The sequence below is a fragment of the Oncorhynchus nerka genome, linkage group LG12 (assembly GCF_034236695.1).
Source record: "Oncorhynchus nerka isolate Pitt River linkage group LG12, Oner_Uvic_2.0, whole genome shotgun sequence".
In the NCBI taxonomy this organism is placed as follows: Eukaryota; Metazoa; Chordata; class Actinopteri; order Salmoniformes; family Salmonidae; genus Oncorhynchus; species Oncorhynchus nerka.
Genome location: NC_088407.1, coordinates 83,130,825 through 83,140,824, shown reverse-complemented (window position 1 = coordinate 83,140,824; position 10,000 = coordinate 83,130,825). Strand labels below are relative to the sequence as shown.

The 10,000-nt window shown below is 46.4% G+C and overlaps 1 protein-coding gene across 1 annotated transcript in view; it reads left to right on the top strand.

The window, feature by feature from the left end:
- Positions 1-10,000, top strand: part of LOC115118574 (neurexin-3a-like) — an 824,201-nt gene that overhangs the window by 48,816 nt on the left and 765,385 nt on the right. The window contains exon 2 of the mRNA XM_065025866.1: positions 1,116-1,130. Coding sequence (XP_064881938.1) covers positions 1,116-1,130 — 15 coding nt within the window. The remainder of the gene's footprint in view (positions 1-1,115; positions 1,131-10,000) is intronic.

Here is a 10,000-nt window from a genome sequence, read left to right as displayed (position 1 = left end):
CTCTCCTCTTCTGTCCTCTCCTCTCCTCTTCTGTCCTCTCCTCTTCTGTCCTCTCCTATCCTCTTCTGTCCTCTCCTCTTCAGTTCACTTCTGTCCTCTGCTCTCCTCTTCTGTCCTCTCCTCTCCTCTTCTGCCCTCTCCTCTCCTCTTCTGTCCTCTCCTCTCCTCTTCTGTCCTCTTCTGTCCTCTCCTCTTCTGTCCTCTCCTCTTCTGTCCTCTTCTGTCCTCTCCACTTCTGTCCTCTCCTCTCCACTTCTGTCCTCTCCTATTCTGTCCTCTCCTCTTCTGTCCTCTCCTCTTCTGTCCTCTCCTCTTCTATCCTCTCCTCTTCTGTCCTCTCCTCTTCTATCCTCTCCTCTCCTCTTCTATCCTCTCCTCTTCTGTCCTCTCCTCTCCTCTTCTGTTCTCTTCTGTCCTCTCCTCTTCTCTTTTCTTCCCTTCTCTTCTCTACTTTTCTCTCTTCTCACTCTCTCCCATCTCTCATATTGCCCCAGTGTGTCTCTCCTGTTTGCAGAGACCATGGAGGACAGACATTAAATAACGTGTTGTTAAAAAGCCATGAGCTCCGTTTTCCGCCAGGATGAGACACAGCAAATCTACACTCACTCTTGTTCAGTGAGAGCGTGTGTGTGAGAGCGATCGAGTGTGTCAGTTTACATGTGTGTGTGTGTCAGTGTGTGTGTGTTGGCCCACTTAGACAACGACCCCCTGTTATGACAGTCCGATCCTGACATATTGAGACATTTTCAGAGCAGCAGGAGGCCACTGTAATATACAGCTCAAACCTTACTTGAGAGAGAGCAGACGAGCAGATGAGCCCCCATATTTTATATAGTTCTTGAGCCCCCATATTTAGTGTTCTTAAAAAGATATAGATTTAGTGTTAGATAAACTTGGATTTTTTTCTCCACAATATTACCTTCACTTCAAATCAAAATTCCAAACCTACAACCTGATTTTGGACAATATTACCCAGAAGGATTCCTACTACCAAAGATTCTTATTTCCAAGCAACACAGCAAATGCTCTGGCAAACCAACAACATAAACCTGAAAACACCATCCAACCTGGAACTGAGTGAGTGTTGTTAGTCTGAAGCTACTTTTAAAGCCAAGAAGAAAAATACATTAGTATGAAATATTTTACTCTGTAAAGACTGAATGCTAAGTTAAGGCTACCGAGCTTGACAGGACAGAACAGATCCGACTGCAACTTCAATTAGCACTGAGGTGTGAAGTGAGAGGTGTAAAAGCCAACCAATGGCAGGAGAGTTTCACAGCCGCCCCCACCCAAATGCAGAGGCCTTTGAAGCCCCCTCCCTCTGTTCAGAGGTCATTACAATACAGGCACTAGAACAGTCTGCAGCACCCGGTCTCACCATACTAGAATCTGAAGTCAGATGTCTGCTGTTTGCTGATGATCTGGTGCTTCTGTCCCCAACCAAGGAGGGCCTACAGCAGCACCTAGATCTTCTGCACAAATTCTTTCAGACCTGTGCCCTGACAGTAAATCTCAGTAAGACATATTGAATGAGTGGACATCCTAGCCCTACCCTGTGCTACTTGAGGGTATTGGAAAAATGGTTTCAGTTTCTTGTTGGGACAGGGGCCTATCAGGAGCAGGGTGGAGGTGAGCCTTCCTGGTGTCCCTAGCAACCCTGACCTGGTAACACAATGCTGACACACCAGTAAAAAGTGGCTATTTGTGACCTCACACGAACCCCAGATCCGGGTCAAGGTAAAGGAAATGAAATGAAAAAGCTTTTCACTGGTAATATCTAATATTTGTAGGAAGAAAACGTAAGGTAGCTTTTTGTTTAGTCTGATCCCACAGCCGTGTTTCTGACCATATTTGTCTGTGTGGAATGCCATGAATCTGTGTGTGTGAATGTTTGTGTCTGTGCACATTTGTGTGTGATTTATTCCTTCAACCAATTGACATTCCTTTCTCAGGTGCCCAGATTAATGAGTCATCCATTTTACTTGACAAACTTGGCAAAGTTAGCCAGTCCCTGGCAGAGGGCAGGCCACACGATAACTGCTGTCATATGTGTTGTGTCTGTTTCACCCAGACAGACACTCCAGAGGCCCCATACTGCATAGTGAATCCTGATGTTGCTATGGCTCCTGTGGCTCCACAGCAATGTAACGGCCATTGATTTGGCAATAGTGACCTTAGAGAGAGAGAGACCACGAGAGTTTTCAATGATCGAGACATATTTTGATAACATTTTCCGGTAGTAAGAAAATATGAAGACTTTGAAATGGCTTTTTAGATATCTGTGCATCATCACACAAGCCTTTTCTATCCTCTCTAGTCATTGGCCGCTTAGGTAAAGACCTGACGTACCAATGTGGATCTATTTCTCTTAGGCAGCCTGATCCCAGATCAGTTTGTGCTGTCTTGCCATGACTCTTGCCCACTGGTCTGTTTGTGGCTGGTTGAGAGTGCATATTATCCTAATAAATTACTTCAGGGCTGAGAATCAATCCACCAGTTTCTCTCGTCAGAAGGCTAGAGAAAAACACCAGCTTTTTTCTTCAATGATACGCTTTCTGACTATTGAGACCCAGCCAGATGGGTTCCTGCTTTCCGATTGTTTTCTAAAACGCAATTAATGCAGTCGCTAATAGGAACAAATCAATGTGGAGAAAGTATTGGCTGGCCCTAGTCTTTCTCCCATTGGCTGACTGGCTGGCCCTAGTCTTTCTCCCATTGGCTGACTGGCTGGCCCTAGTCTTTCTCCCATTGGCTGACTGGCTGGCCCTAGTCTTTCTCCCGTTGGCTGACTGGCTGGCCCTAGTCTTTCTCCCACTGGCTGACTGGCTGGCCCTAGTCTTTATCCCACTGGCTGACTGGCTTACTGCCTGACTGGCTAGTCTTAGTCTTTCTCCCATTGTGACTGGCTTACTGCCTGACTGGCTGGCTGATTGGATGACTGGCTGAGTGACTGGCTGTGTGACTGGCTGGCTGGCTGGCTGACTGGCTGGCACACCAATAGAGTAACTCCCTTTTCCGTTAAATAAACATTGTGTGTCGCCGGGCGGGTTTTTCCTTCCCGATCTCTCCGTTTATGGAATCAGAGATTTTAAAGAAGCAAGCCATGTTCTTTCATGTGTGCTGCCTCTCTGTTTGTGCTTGAGGATATTGAGGTGCTCTGCAGAGAGAGGGAGAGAGGGAGGAAGAGAGGAGAAGAGAGGAATAATATTCTGATGAGGGAATATTTTCTGTTTAGTGTTGTTGGCTATCTTGTTACCTGTCTGGTGGCAAGGTGAGCTGGTGGATTGTACAGTGTATTCAGTATTCAGCCACCTTCCGTTTGTCCACATTTTGTTATTTGTTATTGTAAAATTGATTACATGAGGGGAAAACATTGAATACATTTTTAGAATAAGGCTGTAATGTAACAAAATGTGTAAAAGGTCAAGGGGTCTGAATACTTTCTGATGCACTATATAGCAGACAGACTGAAACAAACAATTTTATAAACTTATTTTACGTGTGTGTGTGTGTGTGTGTGTGTGTGTGTGTGTGTGTGTGTGTGTGTGTGTGTGTGTGTGTGTGTGTGTGTGAGAGAGAGAGAGAGAATGTTACAACTGATGGATGGGCCAGTGCTTTGATCATTGTCTCCTGTGTCTACACACACACACGCACACGCACACACACACACACACACACACACACACACACACACACACACACACACACACACACACACACACACACACACACACACCTTTGTTCTTCCCTATCTGCTCATTTAGACATCTGTCTGGTGGAATTGAAGCCTTAGGTTCTCTGTGTGCTAAGAGCATGACATGAGGTTACAGTTGCTCATCATATAGTTTTCTTTCTCTCTCTCTCTCTGTCTGCCATGACATTTTGTTCTGTGTTTTTTGAAGCAAGACATTGAAACACTGTCACCACCTTTTAATATTCCTCTATCTCTGACCCCCCTGACGCACTAATGAACTAATGTAATAGAAAACATGTCTCTATGTGTGATTTGGGCGCAAGACCACGTCTCTTGTCTGTTCCCTTATGGATTCACTCAGTTTATTCACTATTGGTCAGAGCTTCAGATACACAGATACTCTAATCAGTAGCTACATCATAGGGATCTGGAGGTGAGATGATTTACAGATCAAATAAATGAACTAATCAATGTGAACAAGGAGGAGGTACGTAGGCTCCATATGAAGGTATCAGCCAGGCAGAGCCTCCATATCAGACGTAGGCTGCTGCTATCAAGGCTGGAGGTGTGGCTGGAGGCGTGGCAAGCAGATGAATACCAAACAGAGAATGTTCTGGATTCCTCTCTTTTTTTCCTTCCAGCTCTATCACTTGGTTTCTTTTGCTGTGTGTCCCTGCTCTGAAGTCCACAAAGAGAGATGGAGGAGAGAGAGATGGAGGGGGGAAAAGTAATGGAGGAGAGAAAGAGAGAGAGGGAGAGAGAGAGAGAGCTGGGGAGAGAGTAAGAGAGCGAGGGAGAGAGAGAGAGAGCTGGGGAGAGAGAAAGAGAGAGAGGGAGAGAGAGAGCTAGGGAGAGACAAAGAGCAATGTAGGAGAGAGGAGAAACAGAGAGAGGGGTGAGAAAGAGATGGAGGAGAAGGAGAACGCAGAGTGAGAGAGGGAGAGAAAGGTACAGAGAGAGAGAGAGAGAGGTACAGAGAGAGAGAGATGTACAGAGAGAGAGAGAGATGTACAGAGAGAGAGAGGTACAGAGAGAGGTACAGAGAGAGAGAGGTATAGAGAGAGAGTGAGATGTACAGAGAGAGAGAGAGGTACAGAGAGAGAGAGAGAGGTACAGAGAGAGAGAGATGTACAGAGAGAGAGAGAGATGTACAGAGAGAGAGAGAGGTACAGAGAGAGAGAGAGGTACAGAGAGAGAGAGAGGTATAGAGAGAGAGTGAGATGTACAGAGAGAGAGAGAGAGGTACAGAGAGAGAGAGATGTACAGAGAGAGAGAGAGAGGTACAGAGAGAGAGAGAGAGAGGTACAGAGAGAGAGAGAGAGATGTACAGAGAGAGAGAGAGAGAGAGAGAGAGAGAGAGAGAGAGAGATGTACAGAGAGAGAGAGAGAGAGGTACAGAGAGAGAGAGGTACAGAGAGAGAGAGAGAGATGTACAGAGAGAGAGAGAGAGATGTACAGAGAGAGAGAGAGAGGTACAGAGAGAGAGAGAGATGTACAGAGAGAGAGAGAGAGAGAGAGAGATGTACAGAGAGAGAGAGAGGTACAGAGAGAGAGAGAGAGAGATGTACAGAGAGAGAGAGAGAGAGAGAGAGAGATGTACAGAGAGAGAGAGAGGTACAGAGAGAGAGAGAGGTACAGAGAGAGAGAGAGATGTACAGAGAGAGATGTACAGTAGAGAGAGAGAGGTACAGAGAGAGAGAGAGAGAGATGGACAGAGAGAAAGAGAGAGAGAGATGTACAGAGAGAGAGAGAGGTACAGAGAGAGAGGTACAGAGAGAGAGAGAGAGAGAGGTACAGAGAGAGAGAGAGAGATGTACAGAGAGAGGTACAGAGAGAGGTACAGAGAGAGGTACAGAGAGAGGTACAGAGAGAGAGCGGTACAGAGAGAGAGGTACAGAGAGAGAGTGAGATGTACAGAGAGAGAGAGATGTACAGGGGAGAGAGAGATGTACAGGGGAGAGAGAGATGTACAGGAGAGAGAGAGATGTACAGGGAGAGAGAGAGGTACAGAGAGAGAGAGAGCGGTACAGAGAGAGAGGTACAGAGAGAGAGTGAGATGTACAGAGAGAGAGAGAGATGTACAGAGAGAGAGGTACAGAGAGAGGTACAGAGAGAGAGAGATGTACAGGGAGAGAGAGGTACAGAGAGAGAGAGGTATAGAGAGAGAGTGAGATGTACAGAGAGAGAGAGGTACAGAGAGAGAGAGAGGTATAGAGAGAGAGTGAGAGGTACAGAGAGAGAGAGAGAGAGGTACAGAGAGAGAGAGAGAGAGAGAGAGAGAGAGATGTACAGAGAGAGAGAGAGAGAGGTACAGAGAGAGACAGAGAGAGAGAGAGAGAGAGAGATGTACAGAGAGAGAGAGAGAGAGATGTACAGAGAGAGAGTACAGAGAGAGAGAGAGAGAGAGATGTAGAGAGAGAGAGAGAGATGTACAGAGAGAGAGAGAGACAGAGAGAGAGAGAGAGAGAGATGTACAGAGAGAGAGAGAGGTACAGAGAGAGAGAGAGAGATGTACAGAGAGAGAGAGAGAGATGAGAGAGAGAGAGAGAGAGGTACAGAGAGAGAGAGATGTACAGAGAGAGAGAGAGGTACAGAGAGAGAGAGAGAGAGATGTACAGAGAGAGAGAGAGAGAGGTACAGAGAGAGAGAGAGATGTACAGAGAGAGAGAGAGAGAGAGATGTACAGAGAGAGAGAGAGAGGTACAGAGAGAGAGAGAGGTACAGAGAGAGAGAGAGATGTACAGAGAGAGAGAGAGATGAGAGGGTACAGAGAGAGAGAGAGAGGTACAGAGAGAGAGAGAGAGATGTACAGAGAGAGAGAGAGAGAGAGATGTACAGAGAGAGAGAGAGGTACAGAGAGAGAGAGAGAGAGATGGACAGAGAGAAAGAGAGAGAGAGATGTACAGAGAGAGAGAGAGAGGTACAGAGAGAGAGAGAGGTACAGAGAGAGAGAGAGAGAGAGGTACAGAGAGAGAGAGAGAGATGTACAGAGAGAGGTACAGAGAGAGGTACAGAGAGAGAGAGGTACAGAGAGAGGTACAGAGAGAGAGAGAGCGGTACAGAGAGAGAGAGGTACAGAGAGAGAGTGAGATGTACAGAGAGAGAGAGAGATGTACAGGGAGAGAGAGAGATGTACAGGGAGAGAGAGAGATGTACAGGGAGAGAGAGAGATGTACAGGGAGAGAGAGAGGTACAGAGAGAGAGAGAGCGGTACAGAGAGAGAGAGGTACAGAGAGAGAGTGAGATGTACAGAGAGAGAGTGAGATGTACAGAGAGAGAGAGAGATGTACAGAGAGAGAGAGAGGTACAGAGAGAGATGTACAGAGAGAGAGAGAGATGTACAGGGAGAGAGAGAGGTACAGAGAGAGAGAGAGGTATAGAGAGAGAGTGAGATGTACAGAGAGAGAGAGAGGTACAGTAAGAGAGAGAGGTATAGAGAGAGAGTGAGATGTACAGAGAGAGAGAGAGATGTACAGGGAGAGAGAGAGGTACAGAGAGAGAGAGAGGTATAGAGAGAGAGTGAGATGTACAGAGAGAGAGAGAGATGTACAGGGAGAGAGAGAGGTACAGAGAGAGAGAGAGGTATAGAGAGAGAGTGAGATGTACAGAGAGAGAGAGAGATGTACAGGGAGAGAGAGAGGTACAGAGAGAGAGTGAGATGTACAGAGAGAGAGAGAGAGGTACAGAGAGAGAGAGAGAGGTACAGAGAGAGAGAGAGGTATAGAGAGAGAGTGAGATGTACAGAGAGAGAGAGAGATGTACAGAGAGAGAGAGAGGTATAGAGAAAGAGTGAGATGTACAGAGAGAGAGAGAGATGTACAGGGAGAGAGAGAGGTACAGAGAGAGAGAGAGGTATAGAGAGAGTGAGATGTACAGAGAGAGAGAGAGATGTACAGGGAGAGAGAGAGGTACAGAGAGAGAGAGGTATAGAGAGAGTGAGATGTACAGAGAGAGAGAGATGTACAGGGAGAGAGAGAGGTACAGAGAGAGAGTGAGATGTACAGAGAGAGAGAGAGAGGTACAGAGAGAGAGAGAGAGGTACAGAGAGAGAGTGAGATGTACAGAGAGAGAGAGAGAGGTACAGAGAGAGAGAGAGAGGTACAGAGAGAGAGTGAGATGTACAGAGAGAGAGAGAGATGTACAGGGAGAGAGAGAGGTACAGAGAGAGAGAGGTACAGAGAGAGAGAGAGATGTACAGGGAGAGAGAGATGTACAGGGAGAGAGAGAGGTACAGAGAGAGAGAGAGAGGTACAGATAGAGAGAGAGATACAAAATAATAGTGTTCCAAAAAAGGTCCAGTAGCCAAGAAAATGAACACAAATTCCATCTAGACACTGTTGCCCTAAAGCACACAAAGAAATATTTCTACCTTCCTTGGACTAAACATGAACACCACTGGTAACTTCCACAAGGCTGTGAACGATCTAAGAGTCACGGCAAGAAGGGCCTTCTATGCCAACAAAGGAAATTAAAACTCAACTCAACTTAATTAGGATCTGGCCTAAAAATATTTACAGTAAATCAGTTGACAAATACATTGCCCTCTATAATTGTGAGGTCTGGGGTCCACTCATCACCCAAGAATTCATTAAATCTGACAAACACCAAATTGAGACTCTGCGTGCAGAATTCTGCAAAAATATTATTTGTCTACAACGCAAAACCCCAGATAATGCATTCAAAGCTGAATTAGGACTATACCCGCTAGTTATCAGTATCCAGAAAAGAGCTGTTAAATTCTACAACCACCTAAAAGGATGCGATGCCCACACATTCCACCACAAATCCCTCACCTACAGATGAGATTAACCTGGAGAAGAATCCCTTCAGCCAGCTGGTTCTAAGGCTCTCTTCACAAACACAAACAGACCCCACGGAGCCCCAGGACAGCAACACATTTAGATCCAACCAAATGATGAGAAAACCAAAAAAACGATTTCACACACTAGAAAGAATCACATTGGAATGTTATTTGCCTCTAAACAGAGAGTCCATAGTGACAGAATACCTGACCACTGTGATTGACCTCAAATTAAGAAAATCCTTGGCTATTTAGACTCAGTGAGCATTGCTTTGCTATTGAGAAAGGCCGCCGTAGGCAGACCTGGCTGTCGAGATAAGACAGGCTATGTGCACACGGCCCAGAAAATGAGGTGGAAACTGAGCTGCACTTCCTAACCTTCTGCCAAATATATGACCACATCGGAGACACATATTTCCCAAAGATCACAAAGGCCCACAAAGAACATGAAAATAAATAAAACATTGATGAACTCCCATATCTGAGAGGTGAAATACTGTGACATCACAGGAGCAAGATTTGTGGCCCGTTGCCATGAGGAAAGGGCAACCAGTGAAGAACAAACAACATTGTAAATAAAACCTATATTTATCTGCTTATTTATCTTCCCTTTCATACTTCAACTACTTTCACATTGTTACAACACTGTACATAGCCAATAATATAACTTTTTAAATGTCTAGAGAGAGAGAGAGAGAGAGATGTTGTTTATCAGAACTGGTTTTATGTGTAGTAATGACTGCCTGTCCTTATCAGCAGGCTGTGGTGTCCAGACAGGGGAGTGGTTCAGGCTGTGGTGTCCAGACAGGGGAGTGGTTCAGGCGGTGGTGTCCAAACAGGGGAGTGGTTCAGGCTGTGGTGTCCAGACAGGGGAGTGGTTCAGGCGGTGGTGTCCAGACAGGGGAGTGGTTCAGGCGGTGGTGTCTAGACAGGGGAGTGGTTCAGGCTGTGGTGTCCAGACAGAGGAATGATTCAGGCTGTGGTGTCCAGACAGGGGAGTGGTTCAGGCGGTGGTGTCTAGACAGGGGAGTGGTTCAGGCTGTGGTGTCCAGACAGAGGAATGATTCAGGCTGTGGTGTCCAGGCAGAGGAATGGTTCAGGCTGTGGTGTCTAGACAGAGGAATGATTCAAGCTGTGGTGTCCAGACAGAGGAATGATTCAGGCTGTGGTGTCCAGACAGGGGAGTGGTTCAGGCGGTGGTGTCTAGACAGGGGAATGATTCAAGCTGTGTTGTCCAGACAGAGGAATGATTCAGGCTGTGGTGTCCAGACAGAGGAATGATTCAGGATGTGGTGTCGAGACAGACAAATTATTCAGGCTGTGGTGTCCAGACAGAGGAATGGTTCAGGCTGTGGTGTCCAGACAGAGGAATGATTCAGGCTGTGGTGTCCAGACAGAGGAATGATTCAGGCTGTGGTGTCCAGACAGAGGAATGATTAAGGCTATGATGTCCAGACAGACAAATGATTCAGGCTGTGGTGTCCAGAGAGAGGAATGATTCAGGC